The sequence below is a fragment of the Macrosteles quadrilineatus genome, unplaced genomic scaffold, assembly GCF_028750875.1.
Source record: "Macrosteles quadrilineatus isolate MER2022 unplaced genomic scaffold, UCM_ALF_1.0 Scaffold_9__3_contigs__length_116548681, whole genome shotgun sequence".
Taxonomy (NCBI): Eukaryota; Metazoa; Arthropoda; class Insecta; order Hemiptera; family Cicadellidae; genus Macrosteles; species Macrosteles quadrilineatus.
This window is the reverse complement of record NW_026542602.1, coordinates 83,089,590-83,108,149: the sequence shown is the minus strand read 5'-3', so window position 1 is coordinate 83,108,149 and position 18,560 is coordinate 83,089,590. Positions and strand designations below refer to the sequence as shown.

Genomic DNA, 18,560 nt, shown 5'->3' with positions numbered 1-18,560 from the left:
GAAGTTGTACTAATAGTCAAAGGTTTTATCTTACCTTGGCCGTGTTTAAATTTAAGCGTGAAACAGAATACAATACAGTATTTCGTTATTGCAAAGCAACGCCAATTTTAGGTACCATATGCTAACTTTATCTGATGATGAAAGCATGCCAAAAAAGCTTTTGACAGATTTAGATTTTCAAGAGGTGCATCAGCGGGGTCTCTCTAGTTTCAAGAAGTGGTTAACACAACAATAATGAAGAAGCTCTGACCGTGGCAGAACCGCTTCCGGTCCAGCTGTTCCTTATTGTTGGCGCCAACTGCTCGTACTTCCGGTATACTTACACCTGCCGCTGGATTAGGAACGGTCTGATAGCACATCACTAGGTTGTGTTCTTGCCGCTATCGCTATCATTCGCGCGTCCGCCATATGTAGAGCGAGGCGACAGTTCGGTGTTCTAGGCATTAGCATAAAGGATTTATTTAGGAAAACTTTGTTGACCTTCATATTTAGACTACGCAACGTTGACGTGTAAGAATTAACATGATCGAAAAAGTCGTGATATGCCAGTTTTACTCGTCAGACAAATTAAATAGATTCATCCACTCCCCTGTGCCATTACAGAAACAGGTACTTTCGTATGCGGAGGCCACCAAAATACAGCGCGCTACTATAGGTTAGGTGGGGTTATCATAATTGTTTTATGACAACTGGTATCGTTCGATACATAACGAAACTAAGTCCTACAAACATAACCCAACCTAACCTAACAGCCGCAGCGCGCTGTAAACAATTATACTGTGTTCAATATTACAAAAAAAAAACCAAATACAAATTCTGAACGAATAGTTAAGCAAGTAATTTTTTTGTGTCAAAAACCATATTTTCTAGTTCCACTCTTAATTTAAGAAATTCCTTTTAATGGAAAATGTAGACTCCTTATTTTGGAAAACAAAATATTTTACTGCACGAACTACAAACACTAATCTGTGTTCTATTTAATTACTGACGACTATCGATATGATGCTGACGACTTGCCATTTTGTAGTCCCATTATAGTGGAATATTTCATTATGCTTCAAAATTTATTCGTAAGTTCGTTGTTAAAAACTAAAATTCGTTTACACATGGCTGGTTTACGTTGTCGTTTGTGGCTGGGTCATGGCTGGGCATCACAAGTGACATTTCCCGTTCACACGTCCAAGTGATGAGGTCAGATCGTCGGGGACGTGTCTTATATTCATCTTGGAGTCATAACTCCCTTGATAATGCTGTTGTAGGGGGGGGGGGGGTGACAGGGGGGTCGCTAATTGTGTCCACTCCCACACGCGCACGCCCGCACCTCATTCACCGGACCACTTCACTACTTCAGTACACGATCACCGAGTTGATGATTTGTTTTTGCTCTGCCCTTCTCTGATTCTGTTCCAAATTTATGTTTTCGTGTACGAGGACAGATTTGGCTTCATTTGCCGTAATCACAGTTAATTCTCATATTACTGCTCTAGATCCTTTTATACAAAATACCCCTGCCACAGCAAACCTGCAGACTAGGCGAATTTCATTTTTTTCTGATTGGAATTTTACTAAAATATTTCCAAAAACAAGACATTATTCCTCATTTGAATAGCATTCGATTTAACGAGTGCGATTTTAGATTTAAGTGTTTGTGTTCACCCAATGTTAATAGTGTATGATTAAATAAATAAATTTGCCAAATTTTATCAACATGCATCCATAAACAAGCAAACACGACGGTTTAATTTCCTCGATAAAAATAAATGAGAATCTAGTGTACAGTGTTTGGAAATTTAGGTACTGTATCCTTATAAAATGGAACAAATACTGGGGTTTCTGTTTTATAATTGTTCTAGTTAAAAGTTTCTATCTTGTTCATCGTCAATTCATTAACTAAATCTAACATAATTTCCTTGTAGAATTAAATATGTAACTAAGAAAAGTATATACCGGTACTGTACTTTTAATATAGGCTATGCTATGCCAAACAACAGACGATCCAAAAGACTACTGTATTGTTAAGTGCTATGCCAATTTTAATTGCTATAATAGTGCGATTAAGTTATTTTATATTATATTGGAAGAATTTGATCATTTAATCAAATTTTAGTTGAACGATGTAATTTTTCATTTTTTTATTTCGGATAAAAATGTAATTAAGGTACCTACAGTAAATGATTATTTGGTATTGTAAAGGACGTTAAAATCATCGAACGTTTTAAAATGCGTTTTGTAACATTTTTGAGACAGCTACAGAAAATTGCACACAGTTCGGCAAAGAGAGCAACTTAGTACCAACATGTATGGTTGGAAGTATTGTTGTTTTCGTCTCAACATAATAGCGGCTCAGAATCCGATATTACATCTTCCAACTTTCATCGCATTTCCTTTCACCGTGAGGTTTCTATCAAAATGATCCCCGGGATTCTAATTTCCGTCAGCCACTTTCTGTTTGCATCATTTACAGATGAGAATCGATCGGTAATCACGTAATGTTTTTGTTAAGAATGGTTTAACTTATGTTCAACTTTTTTGTAATATTATAGTGCCTTTATAAATGTTTCTCCATCTAATCGAAACATTCGCAAAATCGCAATTTTAATAAAAAGGTTACTCTGGGGAATTTAAAGCTGACAACGTAATGGGGATGAGATAGAAATGTGGGGTGGCAACCACGCCCTAGGAAAAGTAACCTTACGCACCCTGCATCTGTGTGACAAAAGTGTATGGAAGGGGTTAAAAAGGGTAAACTTGGAGTCGGAAACGGATTGGCCGAGCTGTAAAACGGACAGGTGCATTATTTACATGTCATGCATGCAGATGAGTAAAGCCAACGCTTTCTGGTGCTTGCTTCACAGAGAGCTGTAGAGATGTTTGCAGGAGGGGGCGGGAAGGGGTGGAAAGGGATGAAATGTGCGTGCTACGCACCCCACGCTCTCAGAGCTGTATCCACGGGTCTTTGTCGTTTACTCATTTCGTCTCCTAATGTTTTAAATGGATTTGGTAACCATTTAATGTTTCGTTAATTTGTCTGACTGGCTGATTTGTAAACTCACGTGCAACTAGAGGAGTTAAATTTCTGTATGAGAGCTTGTGAATACACAAGTAAACAAACTTTTCGCCATTGACGGTTATAAAAGTGTTTCTTTCCCGGTTTTATCGATTCTATTCGACCAAATTGTAGGACAAAACCATATAGAGAAATTCACAATGCATCATTTGTTTGGCAACCTTACAGACTGTATATTGTATGCCAATGATGAAAGATTGAAGCGAATTAAATTTATTATGACGTACAGAAAAAGAATATACGACTTTATTAGGCCTATACCTAGATAAAACATAGGCCTACTGCTTTTAGCGAATTTCCCTATAGGGAAGTAGCTATTACCGTAGGTCTCATGGTAAGACTTAGGCCCGGGACCGATTTACTTTTGCATTTTGATGTCCCCAGAGGCCAAAAACACCATTCGTTCAAATTTTTATATATGTATATATATATATATAGATTTATATATATATATATATATATATGTCCGTGAACACGATAACTTGAGTAATTTTTATCCGATTTTGATTAAATTTGGTTTGAAGGTGTAAGGCGAGATAAACTTGAATGAGTTCGCGATCCAGCATGATCGGACCATGGGAACAGGGTTTTATGGGGTAAAAATTGGTTTTTCTCACTTTTGACCCTCAAAACACAAAATTTCCCAATTTTTCTCTAAACCTTCTTAAAGAGCTTAAAAAACAAACAATTCAGTATATCAAAGTGTTTTTGTACGGTTATTGGTTACGGAGAAAACTAAAAAAATGGTAAATTTAAAATTCCCATGTTATTCTTATGGAGAAAAATGTTGTACTTTGCTTGTTTATTGATATATTTTGATCAAACTTGGCAAATTTATTTATTTTATAGTAAGCTATCAATATTTTACTAAAACACACTTTATTAGTTTCCTTGTAGCAGCAAACCTAGGTACTTGTTAAACCTAATGTTATTTAAATAGATCAATTAACACGTTCGATACTGAGCGTCGCATATATGCGACGCCGCGGTCATTGCCACAGACCGAGGTATACATTTGAATCTTACACATAGACCGGCTGTCACTTGGATAACAGTACACACGGACCACGGGCGAAAACCTGTAAAACAGTGATAATTTACATTGTAATACGCTACAATCGTGTTTGTAAATAAATTATTCTTATTTTTTTTGTATTTTTTATAACCTTTTGTAATGTCGCATATTTGCGACGCCCTGTCTACAGCGAAGACAATAGTGAAAATTATCATAGTTTTATTAAAATAGACCAAACGTCGCATATATGCGACTTCATTTTTTGTGTTTTAAAGTGAAAGTAAGTAAAAAATAAACAGATTATTCAAGAACAGTTTATAACTGAACAAATATAAAAGCTACACAGGATAATGCAGCATACATACTGCATAAATACATACAGTGATGCAGAGAAGTAAATACCAGTTTTTCCAACTATTATATGACGTCACCAATCATCATATCCACAGACCAAGCGACGCAGTTGTGCGTCAGACATCTCTGTAGACCACTGCTGGGAATTCAGTGCCTTCAAATAGACCACTACAAAGATATAAGCATTTTAATAACATTAGAACCCCGACGCAAATATGCGTCGGCAGTCTGTTTTAATGTGACTAGCCGACGCATATATGCGACGGCAGTCTATGGGTGGAAACCGGCCGTCGCATATGTGCGTCGCTGGTCCATGTGAATGGAAAATTTCGTACTATTGCAGTAGCGAACGTGTTAATTGAAAGTCAATTCAGCCAAATGGAAATTCGCTTAGACGGCAGGTTTGCTGCGGCGGGGGGTATTATGTTATAGAATGATTGAATATAATCCATTACAAATTTTGCAGTATTAATGTACTTCTGGGTTACAAAGAATGCATGATGTCACAGACTATAAAGTAAACCAATACTCTATACTCTGTGATGCTGTTCTAAGTATCTTTAGCAGAGGTGTTATTGGTTCTTACTCCCTTTTTCAAAACTATTTTCATTCTTGAGAATGAGCTGATTTATTAAACTTCTTGTCCAAACAAGTTTATTGAGCGTTACTAAAGGACACCGGACACGAATTTTTTATAATCCGTAGTTTTTTGTTTACTGTACGATTTCCTTCCTCATACAAGCTCGAATGAAATAATATTTTCATTTGCTGTTTGAAGTGCCAAATTATGCGGAAACATAACAGACATATGAAACCTAAAATGAGGGAAAATCTAACACACAAAATCACTATTAACAAAATTTTCTCATATTGGACTACACAGCCAAAGAACGACACATCAAATTATGTTTGACTATTATGTCTCTAGGGTAGCGTGATCGTTAATCGGTTTACTGTTTGAGTAGTATTTTTCTGTATATTATGCAGGATGGCTGAAAAGTAACTTGAACCCCCCCCCCCTTAACCTTTGAACCTTTTGATATATTTGAAATTGGTTAGCTGCAAATTTCTTAGAAATGAAAAGCTACAATAATGATGGTTAATTTTGAAAATTTTGCTCTTAGTAGTGGGTAGGGGGTAGCTGAAAATTTTAAAATGGCAAGTATAGGTAGTCGAGTTTGGTATCATTTTACAGGTCTTGGCAAAAGTGGCCCGATTTGAGTTTTCTTCATGTAAATTGTTTAGTTTCGTCAAGACCTGTTAAATTATACCAAACTCGACTATACTTGCTATTAGAAAGTTTTGAGCTGCCCCCTACCCCCGCTGATAAGGGCAAAATTTTCAAAATTTACGATAATTCTTTTAGCTCTTCATATCTAAAAAGGTTTCCACAAACCGATAGCAAATATATCAAAAGGTTCAAAGGTTAAGGGAGGTGCAAGTTACTTTTCAGCCACCCTGTAGTTAGGTTACACGTATAAAGTATTTAACCTTAAATAATGTGGTTATTGCTTATTCAATGTATTCCTGTGTTATTGATTTTATGATATTTTCCAGGGAGGGAGAAAGATGTGAACTGCACCCGCCCAGCGGCGCTCTGAAAGAGGTAAATACTGTAACAATGGACAACTTCAATCGGTCACTTTCATTCGATATCGAGCAATCTGTTATTTTCTCTCAATAACTCGTGCTATATACATCGTTTCTTTAAAAATTGGTCTTATTACTTAATTCTTAAAATTAATGTAAGGTATTTTGAAAAGTGTGATTTTCAGTCTACCATGCACAATAAAGAAAGTATCTTTATTTGAGATAACAATTAATTATTTTACTTTGTCCATGACAATGTGTCTGTTGGTAGTCTAGATAGTGTGTAGATTTGACGGTTTGCTGGGGACAATGGTCGTTTAGTGTTTCGGTCGTGACCTTGACAATAATTGACCCTGACAACCGCCCTGTCAGTGACTGACCTGATGTTTAGATATGGGAAAAGTTCCACTTGCGCCGTGCGCATTGTGCACTACTTACAGCACACTATTTTTGGTCTAATCGGATTACGCCATTTGGCGATTTCAGTTGTACGATTGCAGTTTTCATCATTTCTGTTGAAGACATAGTAAGAATAATAAGAGTACCAATGTGCAAGTAAGGAAAATGTTAAGAATGTGGATACGTGTGATTTTGAAAGAGATTTAAAAATTGTACTAAAAAAAAAAATATTGGACGGAAAGTACGTTATGGTGTCCTGCAAGATACCTATTCTTGCCTAGGTCAATTTAAAGTTGTATAAACGATTTTTAAAAGCACCTTTCAAATACGTCTACTCGCTTGTACAAAGTTTGTCAAATTAACTATAGTTAATATGCATAATCTTTATTTTTATCGCACACGACTGTGTTTACACCTTTTACTGAATCTCTCGAATTTGTATTTTTTGTATTGTTAATTATAGTCAGCCTCAACCTAAACTCCCTATTTAAACTCGGTTTCCCATTAGTGAACAGGAGTCACGGACCTGTAATCTAATCTGAGGTGCGGCGTGTTGAAAGCAACGCCTAATCACGGCGATAACGTGGGTTTGGAAACTCACTTGTAGCTAAGTCGAAACAATGACTCATATTTCGTTTATACTCAGCTATCAGTTTGATAAAACTGTTTTTAGATTTTTAATCACATTGCTATAAACTAACTACCTACGTCTACAGTTCCTCGTTATGAATTGGGAATTTGAAACTTATTACTGTTGAAACATTTTTCAAGATATTGCTCTCAGTTCGTAATGGTAGGGGAATATACATATTGGCGAGAAAATACATCTGCAACTGCAGATGCTGGGGCGTAAGCACATAAGACAGTTTATTTTTGCCATTAGGTCCTGAAAGACCTTTATTGCTGGGCACATGGTTTTTCCATAACATCTTAAAAGTGCATCTTTACAAAGAATTATACGAGGAAAAGAGTGTCACAACAATAGGATTTGAGTTGGACATCTAAGCACCACTAGAACCTCAAGCTGTATTGAGCAGTGAAATGGAAATAAAATACTACTAAACCCGACGTTTAACATGGACAGTTCGGGGAATGTACGCTTAGAAGGCTCTTTAATATTACACTATCACGTTTTACGAAAAAATGGAGAACAAAGTTTACATGTATGGTACACGCGTCGTTTTGATTCTAACGCTATATTTTTCAGTTTTAAAATCGACTATACCTGGCGATAAATTGCTGGGACGAAAAATCCATAAATTGACATAATTAATTGGGAATCATTTGGTTAAAATTCATTGGTTAAAATACGCATTGTTTTTTTTTTATTTATAAAGTCTTCACACTATCGTCTTCCGTAGAGATATCGTAAATGTTTTGCTGTTGACGGTGCCAGGTCCGATATAGTAAGCAACCTGGGGTGTCGGGTGGCGTCGAATATTATTTACTAATCTTTACTTTATTTGTCCGTCGCGTCGTGAGACATAGTAAAGACTAGATAGAGAGCCAGAGCCAGACGTCAAACAGCCGAGTCAAAGGCTCGGTGTGTAAACGTTTCCTTCCCCTCCCGTTTACCATCTTGAGTCCCTTCAATAGCCTCCTCCCCACCCCTCACTCCTCTTCCCCCCAATACCTCTTGTATCCCTCTCATGATTGTCAACCCTCACACTTGACGGAGTTGACAAAATACTCATTCATTCGAAAGTCTTCTGTCTTTGTCTCGGGTATTCTATGTTGAGATGCGTCTTTGGCAGTTCTTCGTAGGGGTTGGTAATTTTTATTGTGGTAGTGTAATGCTAATCGATTTTAAAAAAAGTATTTAAAAAGTGTTTTTACTGAATTAAATAGGTTTACTTTTAAATCTACTCTTATGGAATGTTTGACTATTGCTAAATCCCTTGGATTTTCAACCAAATTTAAGGTTTTGCTGTGTCCTAGGACAATCGTATCGACAATGTTAGCCAAACGGTAACGTCTTAAGTTGACTACATTACATTGGACTTGCACATTACTTGGGGTAAAATACGAAATGACATTGATTGTAAATACAGACTAGGAGGGATATTAGATATGCGACGTAATTTGATATAAACACGATTAAAAAGTATTCTTAATTTAGGAATTGATTTATAACCTTTAACGAACATACGTTCATGTTCGGCACAACGACGACCTGTCACAAGGGAAGGGTGCCAATAGTGCAAATATGGTGAGGCGATTCGCGGATTGCGACCGTGGGGAAACTGGGCGTGTCCGTTTGACATTGACCTCATCAGCTGTTCCCCCTTCCCCTCACAGTTGCATCTAGTCTCAACAGCTGGGCAACAATAACAAAGATCGAACGTTGACCGCTACCTGCGATATAAACAAAATAGCGCCGATGCTGGTATGAACCATAACCCAGACTCAGTCTTTTTCAGGAATATGGTTCAAAGAAGTGGTTTATTTTATGTTTGTACAAATTATATAGGTAGTTGTATCCAAACAAAACATCATGTCAGTATTAATAGCCACCTTTCAAAGGCCATAAAACATTTGACGGGGAAACAAATATTAAACAAAGTTTGTTGATTATTAGAGGCTTAGATCGTCTTAATGCTTCTATTTAAGCTGTTAAAATTTAAGTCAAGATCTTCCGATGAAAATGTAGGGTTTTTAACTACAAAAATAATCACCTTGTGGCTTTTTTGTTATGAAGCAAATACGTAGGCTCATTTATTCCCATATTTAAAACAATTATACTATATGAGGTTTGAAAGTGTGAGCGTTAATTTAGCCACTCTTACATATCAAGATTAATTTTCTCTTATATTAATACATGAGGGCTGTTTTTTGTGAACAAAACTCCTCCGTTATTTCTGGACCGATTTTATGTTTGAGGTGTCAAATAATTCGTCTCAAATCGTAGTTTTGCCTAAAGGTTTTAGAATTAAAAAATCTCTTACCTTTAAGGGCACGAGACGCTCTCAAAGGTCGCATTTTCCCCATGAGAATTACATTGAAAACAAATTTAAAAACAAAAACAGCTGCATATAATAAAAATAAACTCATCAGCTTTTTGGGAGTAAATATTGACGTTTGTAATATTTCGGAGGTTATAAACAAATCTAAACAGTTAATCAGTTATGTTGGATTTCTTGAATTTAAAGTAGAAATATTGAAAACAGTAGGAGGAGACAATTAATAAGAAATCTTATACTTATGAGAAGAGTAGAGGAGAGAGAGGCCTGGTCTCACAGTAAGGAATCCAGGTACACAATCTCGGAAGTAAAAAAAAAACTATGAAGAATATACACATCATGTTGTCACAGTGGTAAAGTAAACCTACCTAAAGTCAGATCACATAAATACATGCAAGAAATGTTAACTGGCAGCTTTAAGTCGGGAAACATTTGTAGAAAACACTAAGAAATAAGGCCGGGTCCAAAAAATACTAAAATAGTTTTAAAAGAAGCGTTTATTATTTCAAAGCGTTATTAAATAGCGTGAGTATTTCAATTACTTACATAAGCATTTAGTCGGAACTTTTAAACTCATCGAAAATTATGACTGTTACTGTAGTTTGAAAATAACCTCTGTATAATGCCGGTACTTGACAATTGCCCGATTTCGAGCAACAGGTACACTAGTACTTTTTATTTTACTAGCACAGGCCAGAGGAGAGAAGTAAGTACCAACTTTGACTAGCATCTCTTGAAATGGCCTCCAAATCCATTGTGAAAACTCACAGAATGTTTTCATACAACTTGGAGAGCAAATCATACAGTTTGTTACTGCATTGCTTCCTCACTAGCCTATTGAATTATAAATTTAGGCAAATAGCCTAAGTAGGCTACATGGATTATAGACATTTACAGTAGGAAACGAACTGAGATATCGAGGTCCCTGTTAACACTATTATTGATTCACAGATCCCTGACATTTTACACACGGCTATTAGGCGGAAAAGGGTAAAAACTGCATTGGGAATTCCTCTTCCTATGATAGTAACTGTTGACCTTTATGTTATACAGGACCAATTCTGAAGTATTATGATTGTTTGTTAGACGTTTAATGTTTTTGGTTATTCCAACATTTTATGTCCTTATTTCATAGGTGGTTTTTTATGTACGGTATCCGATTTAATTTTGTTTTCGCAATGAGGAAGAAAATAGGCCTACTTGTTTTGAGTTGTTAAAATTATTTAAGTATTTAGGCGTTTCGAGTTTGAAATAAAACAAATCTAACAATCAACAACATCTTATCATGTTTATTTTTTATAAATAAGAGGAACACCCCATTTTGAAGAAAAAACTTAAAAATTATTCTTGAAAATGCAACTACTGTACTTGTATAACGGATTAAACTGTGCAATTACAATCTTCATTTTTACAAAGCTTGGCTTCCTTGCCTTCTGGAGTCATCTGGACTTAAGCCAGAGAGGTAGTGGAATGTGAAGACAATGTCAGGAATTGATAACAAGTTGTGTGTTGGTAGCTGAACAACTGGTATGCAGTGGTATTGAACTTGGGATTTCTGACAGCTCATTGATATCAAATTATTGATGGTTGAACTTGAGGTTTATGACAGCTCGTTGATAACAAAATATGAACGTTTATATGACTTTATGTAGGCGGGAATTGAAAAATAACATCCTCTTGTAAACATCTTAACCTCTGGCTGAGGAAATTAAAATTAACTATAGATTTCAACAACAAATACTTTTTGAACTCTACGAGTAATGTTTATTGGTATCAAACTTAGTTTTGATTTTTACAATCAACAACTTTTGTTAAATAGCTACATTTTCTTTTTTTTAAATTGACATCATATGAAGACTTGTGTAGAAATGAATATGTTACCTAAAACACTAGAGAATCTATAAAACAATTTTTAGTAAAGCCTACTACTGGACATATTTTTATTTCAACTAGAGGTCTATCGGGTTGGTGTGTTTTTAAGCTGAGAAATTGTTTGTATCCCTTCTGTAGTCTATGTATTTCCAAACATAGATTGTCACCCAACCCTTTTACTATTACAATATTTCTGAGAGGTTTTTGTACAACTTAGGCACTTTATATTTACTCTTGGAATTAGTTGTGTTTCCTTCTTGTAGTGTTTGATGTATACATCGGATTAAGGTGTTGAGTTAGGTTCCCATATAAGTTGTGTTTCAGTAGATAGATTGTGTGCTTTTTGACGATTCATTGAGATTTGAATGTACAAGATATCTGATTTTTTCAGAGATGTACATGTTATTAATAGCACTCCCATATTACTTATTCTAGATGATACTTCAAGCGATTACACAATATTTATCGGTACAGTTAAAACCAATAAATAGACCTAACGGGCTTACATAATTTTTCTAAAAATGCATTTGAATAAGTAGGCCCTATCTATACAGTAGGCCTAAAGCTACCGTTTAAATTACCTTCCTTCAGACAAATAATGAGGTAAAAAGTAATATTTTTATTAGGTACTTTATAACCTTATTAATATTTCATTAAACCGATATGTAAAAACTGAAATCCGTTAATTTTAAATTTAAAAGTGGCTATACCTACATTTTAAAACAGATTTTTTTCCCTTCAAACTATATTTTTTAGTTCATTAATCTCAATTAAGGCCAATAGACAAACTGTACTAATAAATTGTTACACATAGGCCTAGATGCAGTTTTCACCAGGTACCTAAATCTATTAAATTTGAAGTGTCACAATCATTAAAATGATGTTTAGTTGAAGTTTGGTCGAAGCCCCCCTCCTCCCATCCATTGGTGATCCGGTTACACCTAAGTGTTACACGGTTACATCGCTCAGTTGGGGCTTCCTGCTAATGAATCGTGGGTCCACCACTAAACCGGCAAATCCAATTTGTCACTCACTACTTGCCAATGAATTCTATGTAACCTTGTGTTTGGTTGCCAAAGAGTCGATGTAATTCAAATTCAAATTAAAAATCTGACGGAAAGTAATTGAAAATGCATCTGCACTTGAACATAAATATGCTTACAATAAAACTGTTTGTTCACAAGTTTCAATATGCCTACATATAAAATATTGTAAGCAAAGATCGATTTACTTGGGACCCTCCAATTTAAAAAATCGATTACCACTTAACATATTTCACCACAGCAATAAATACAGCTGATGTTGAACTTATAAAGTTGATAAAAATTTTGCTCTTCAATTTTCAGTGATTATTAGTGAATAATTTTTAAATTAGCTTTCAAACAGTGTTTCAAAAAGATCTTTAAGAAGACAGGTTTTCTACAAATAAGTATTTTATACATTATACCTCTATATTATTAATAACTCTCACAACTTACGATATCCGATGTTTTTCAAGTTTTAAAAAATAAGCATCCACGTCAAATGGTTCCGAATGACAATACATTTCTAGCTGATGAGAACTTACCATTGATGGTAGATCATGTAGATATATCCAGTGACCACATAGAGAAGATGGCTAGACGTTTGCATGGAAGTGCTGGCCCTAGCGGAACAAATGCTGATCAATGGAAGAATATGTTGCTGCGCTATGGAGCACATAGCACTCGTTTAAGGGAAGCAGTTGCATCGTTAACTCGATGGATGGCAAACGGGATAGTAAACTGGAACTCGATCAGAGCTCTGTTAGCTAGAAGAGGATTAGCACTGAACAAATACCCTGGTATTCGCCCAATAGGAGTTGGAGAAGTTTTGCAGAGACTATGTGCAAAAACCATGGCTTTTGTAACAGGTGACGATGTTCAAGAAATATGTGGATCTGACCAATTCTGCGCCGGAACGAAAGCTGGAATAGAAGGTGCTATACATGCTATGACGGACCTATTCAATGAAAATAACCAAAATTGTATTTTACTTGTAGATGCTTCAAATGCGTTCAACGCCTTGAGCAGGCCTTTAACTCTGTGGAATGCTAGGGTGCTTTGGCCTCGTTGCGCTCGTTTCCTATTCAATACATACCAAGGCTATGCAACCATTATGTTTAGAGGAAGCAATAAAATCATCCTTAGTCAAGAAGGAACCACTCAGGGAGACCCTTTAGGCATGCTAATGTATGCAATTGGCATATTACCTTTGGTAAAAAAACTAAAAAGCCTAAATTGGAAGCAAAACTGGTACGCTGATGATTCTGCATGTTTCGGTGAAATACTTAAAGTTAGAGAATGGTTTAATGCTTTACGTGTTGAAGGGCCAAAATGGGGGTATTACCCAGAACCCAAGAAAAGTGTATTGATAGTAAAACCTGAATATAAAGAAAAAGCAGAAGAAATTGTCAGAGACCTACAAGTGAAAATTGTAACATCGTACAGGTTTTTAGGGGGTATTATTGGTAGCTCAGAAGAAAAGAAGGAATTCGTGAAAGAAAAAGTAAAAAAATGGGTTGATTGTATAAAGAAATTTGGCTGTATAAAGAAATTTGGCATAGCTGCACATAAAAGTCCTCAAGCAGCGTATACTGCCTTTACTAAGTCATTACAAAATGAATGGGCATTTCTCCAAAGAGTAACAGAGGGATTTAGTGAAGAATACGAAGACTTAAAAACTGCCATACATCGCCATTTCACTCCCAACCTTTTCGAACAAGAGATTTCTGAACTTGAACATGACTTGTTCTCTCTCCCTACTCGTTTTGGAGGCTTAAATATTCAGGACCCGACAAAGAACGATGGTATTTCATTTAAAACATCAAAACAATGCACAGAAAAATTAATATTAGCCATTAAAAATGGACAACCATTAAAGATTAATGATCATGTATCAACACTACAAGATGTAAAAAAGAAGAGAAAACTAGAAAAAGACACGTTGGCTAAAGCAAATAATGAACGAATTATGGAATTACTTCCTGAAACTCAAAAGAAGCCAATAATTAGAATTGTAGCAGGGAATACTAGCCAATGGTTAACTGTGACACCATGTGCATCTGATCATACGGATTTGTCCCCGGATCAATTCAGAGATGCTTTGTCAATTCGCTATGGCCGCACACTAAGAAATTTACCAGTACGATGTGATGGTTGTGATCAACCTATGAATCTCACACATGCTTTAAATTGTAAAAAAGGAGGATTGATCAAACATGGGCATGATCAACATCAAGACCACTGTGCTGCGATAGCAAATATGGCCTGGAAAGGGGTTGAAGTCGAGCCTATTATGAGAGAAGCTGACCCTGCAAACAATGTGCCTGCTTTAAAAGCTGATTTTAAAGTTAATGGTATTTGGGAGGCTGAGAGAGTAGCGTTTTTTGATAATCGCATTGTTAATGCTGACGTTCCCTCTTACGCCAACCAAGAATGGGGAACAATATCTCGAAACCATGCTGTTCAGAAACACAATAAATACGACAAAGCAGCCGAAGACATCAGAGGAAGCTTCACACCATTAATATGTTCCACGGAAGGAGTCCCCCACAAAGAATATGAAGCGTTTCAGAGGAGAACAAGCGAAGCCCTGGCTGTAAAATGGAGAAAACCATACTCCCAAATTATCGGATGGTTGAGGATCCAAAGCCAGCTTTCCATCATTCGAGCGGTTTCGCTTAGGCTACGGGGAACTAGATGAAAAATTTGAAGTATTCAATTTGAAGATGGTTCCGCAATTCCCCCATTGCTCTATTGAGCTTTCATTTTATTTTTTAAACATTTATATTTGATTGAAAATCATAGTCATATGTTGAATTGTTTGAAATGTATAAATAAAGTTTTGTTGTTTGTGAAAAAAAAAATAAATGTTAACTTACAAGTGTTATTAGACAAATTTGTATTTACTTTCATAAATTTGATAACTGGCATTATGCTAATACAGAAGTTATTCAAATACCTCACCCAATAATAATTGTGTATGACAGTTCAATTCTTTATCTGAAATTTAGCCTACTATCTTAAATCCAAAATGTGGAAACATTTGTGAAAGTCCCATCTTAAAACAAGTAAGCACATGTAGACTAGAGATAGTTCTAAAATGTAGCCTATAACAAAAGTTTTGCGAGTTCTTCCCTATACACCCCTTTACCTTGTTTGTTTGCAGTGCATGATGGAAGAGAAGAAAAACTCAGGCAGCGGCGGCGGCCGAATGGTTGGTTCTAAGGTTTCCCAGATAGCAAACATCTTCCAGGCTATGGCACCATCCCCAGGTGATGTGCTTGGTAGTCCGGGAGACGTACCTAAACACGTCGGGGACACCACGGTAACTGTTGTGCGCACGGAGAGCCACGTCGCACGCTTCAACAACGCACGAGCACTCTTTGAGAAACTAGGTGAGTAGATAGGAGACATACCTCTAGACTTGTAATAATTAGTTTGAATGTTTGAGGAGTTTAAAACACAAATAATTTGTGTACCTTTGGAGTTTCCCTTGTATCCTTGGTAGTTTTGTATTTTCTCAGCTTAAACTACAGGAAGGAGGGGGTGTTAGGATTTTAAAAGTTTTTTGTCCCACCTTCACATTGTAGGATTTTATGTATTAGTCCGGAAAACACATTACTTCTACAAATCCCTGAGGATCCTAACATTATCACGTCGATATATGTTGGTGATTGGCAGGATTCGAACGTTAACCTCAGAGACCAAAGTCATGCACTCTACCACTACCAGCTCGCCCCAGGATTTAAACACAGTTCAACATTTATATAAACTAGAGGCCGTCCAGTGGTCCTAAACTCGACCTAAAATACGTTTAATGACCTTCTCTATTTTCACCCCACGCTGTAAATAAAACATGTGATTGGATTTTCTTTCATTTGTTTTGATTTTTGGTTTATATTTTGTTTTCGTAGTTATTTCGTCACCAGCATGGCAACCCATAAGACCCATATTAATTTTTTCAAATTTAAAATTCATTTTTTGTGCTTATTTTTGAGCCTATTTCAATTGATAAACAGATTCTACACATCTACAGGAAAATATCTTTCTAACAGTATGCGTAGATTTTCCCTGCGATGCACACGAGCATAAAAAAATTTATTAAAGAAACATGCTTGTCTATTAATATATAATTAGTGATAGTTAATTATCAATATTTTTTAGATGATTTGAGCATTGAAGTTCTTTTTAAATAAGCTGTTAAGTGTTTGGTTTATTTTAAAATGGCATGGTAAATAAAATACAAAAATGTGTTTGTTACGGAATAGGCCTATGGTTCATAAGATCTAATACGATACAGCGTAGGTATATTTTTGAACAGCGGACAAGTCACGATTACTATGTAAGGACGTAAGTGACATTAGGTCACCCCCAAGTCTATCACAATACTGTAAGAATCAGAATCAGAATCATCATTTATTGTCTTTCAGCATTACATACATGCAATAGACAGTGTCATTTTACATGCAAAATAAATAAAAAATACATAACATACAATTTGTAACAGATAGGCTTATAACTATAATACTGATTTAAAAATTAACAGAATGCTCTTTATAAAATTCGTCTAGGCTGTAAAAAGGATTTTGGATCAGCCAGTCATACAACCTTTTTTTAAACACTTTAAGCTCCAGAAATTTACAGCTATCACTTAACTTATTAGCCTAAATAATTTCAAACTAACTATATTAAAACTATCTTGACATTTACTTAACCTAGTATATGGCAGGTCTAGCATAGATTGGTTTCTTGTATTATGGCTATGGATATCTGATCTTAAAACTAATAAACCTAAATTAAAATCTTTTTTCACCTTCACCAAGCAAACAAATATATACAAATTTATCACAGTTTGAATTTTACATTTTTTAAACAAAGGTTTATGCCTAAGCTCTCCATTTATGAGTCTCAAGACTTTTTGCATATAATCTTGATAAGCTTGGCAGCTAAAAAGTATAACAGATACAAAATTAATGACACTGTCAGAGTTGTAACAGCAAAGAAAAGCTTTCTCATTTTAATATGCAATATCCACTATCCTTGATACAATTTCTGCTTCAGCGATCGATAATGTCAAACAGTTTCAATAGCTCAGTTCTGGTTGAATTCTTCAGTTTTGTGCTCAGAACTATAATAACGGTTTTATTTGATGATGGAATAGTACATTCAAGCTTTGTTTGGGGTCCCTATATTTTAGTTGCATGAACTGGTATAGGTTTTCAACTGGTTGTTAGTAAATAAACAAATCAATGAAGTTTGAATGGTTTGACCTATTAATTTCAGGAATAATTCCATAGTCCGAATCTCACCATTTCAACTGTTATGCGAGTCATTTAAACTTCTGATTCTCCTTCAATTATGTTAAGGTTTGAGGCCTTGACAGAGCAAACTAAAAATGTATGTTATCTTAAGTGTTTAAAAGATATATTACAACAATTTAACATTTAAGATCCAAAGATAAACCTTTCATGCAAATGTTGACCGGGACAGCATCTGCTGTTAACACTTTTTCTGTTATCGAGTCTAATACGGAATGTGTTTAGAAGCTGTACACAGGGCCGTTTTGATAAATTAGCCTGATGAAAGAGGTTTTAGGTTTGTTTCATTACATTTCATTTAAACACCATTTTTACAATGAAAAATAACTACTTTTTTTTGGGGGGGCGCAAGGAAGAGAACAATTTTGAGAGGGCTCAATTAGGTCTATATTTTTTTCAAAAGAGGTTGGTGGCCTCTTTAACATTGCATTTGGCTGTCCACATGGACGGCAGAGGCCTTTACGTAGAACGTATCCAGCAAAGCAAGGGTTGAGCCGATACAGTACAAGAGTGAACTGCACTGGTAAAAAATAGAGGTCGGTACCAGGACCCGAACCCACGGCATCCCTGCCTTGGGCCCCAAGTCTGTAACGCTACCAATTCTTTTGGGCCCCTAGCAAGTTAGATGCAAACCGCGGGCCTGTTTGTACAAATTAACAATCAGTAAAATTGTAGCTTCGTTCTTTGTAACTTGTTCTTTATATGTTAACCATCTTAGTGCTACAATGTAGCTCACAGGGATGATGTCGTTATCAGCTCCAGTGCAAGCAATCGCTGAGAACAACACTTCATACGTCATATAGTACCCAACAATTCCAAAGACATTTTGGGTTGTTGATGTTTATTCAGTTCAAAAGCTTCAAATTATTGGTAGCAGTTCCATTTTGTTCCGTCAATGTCGCCAGGGCCATCTGTTTAAAGTTTTATTCTTTATTTACATTTTTAGTTACAACGAGATTGAAC

The 18,560-nt window shown here is 35.7% G+C and overlaps 1 protein-coding gene across 7 annotated transcripts in view; it reads left to right on the top strand.

Moving 5' to 3' along the window:
- The window catches only part of LOC129002018 (neurabin-1), a 68,345-nt gene that overhangs the window by 6,540 nt on the left and 43,245 nt on the right, over positions 1–18,560 (top strand). For all 7 annotated transcript variants that reach the window (XM_054429509.1, XM_054429507.1, XM_054429508.1 and 4 more), the window contains exons 2-3: positions 5,994–6,042; positions 15,446–15,674. In XM_054429509.1, the coding sequence (XP_054285484.1) occupies positions 15,449–15,674 (226 nt within the window). In that variant the 5' untranslated portion in view covers positions 5,994–6,042; positions 15,446–15,448. The remainder of the gene's footprint in view (positions 1–5,993; positions 6,043–15,445; positions 15,675–18,560) is intronic.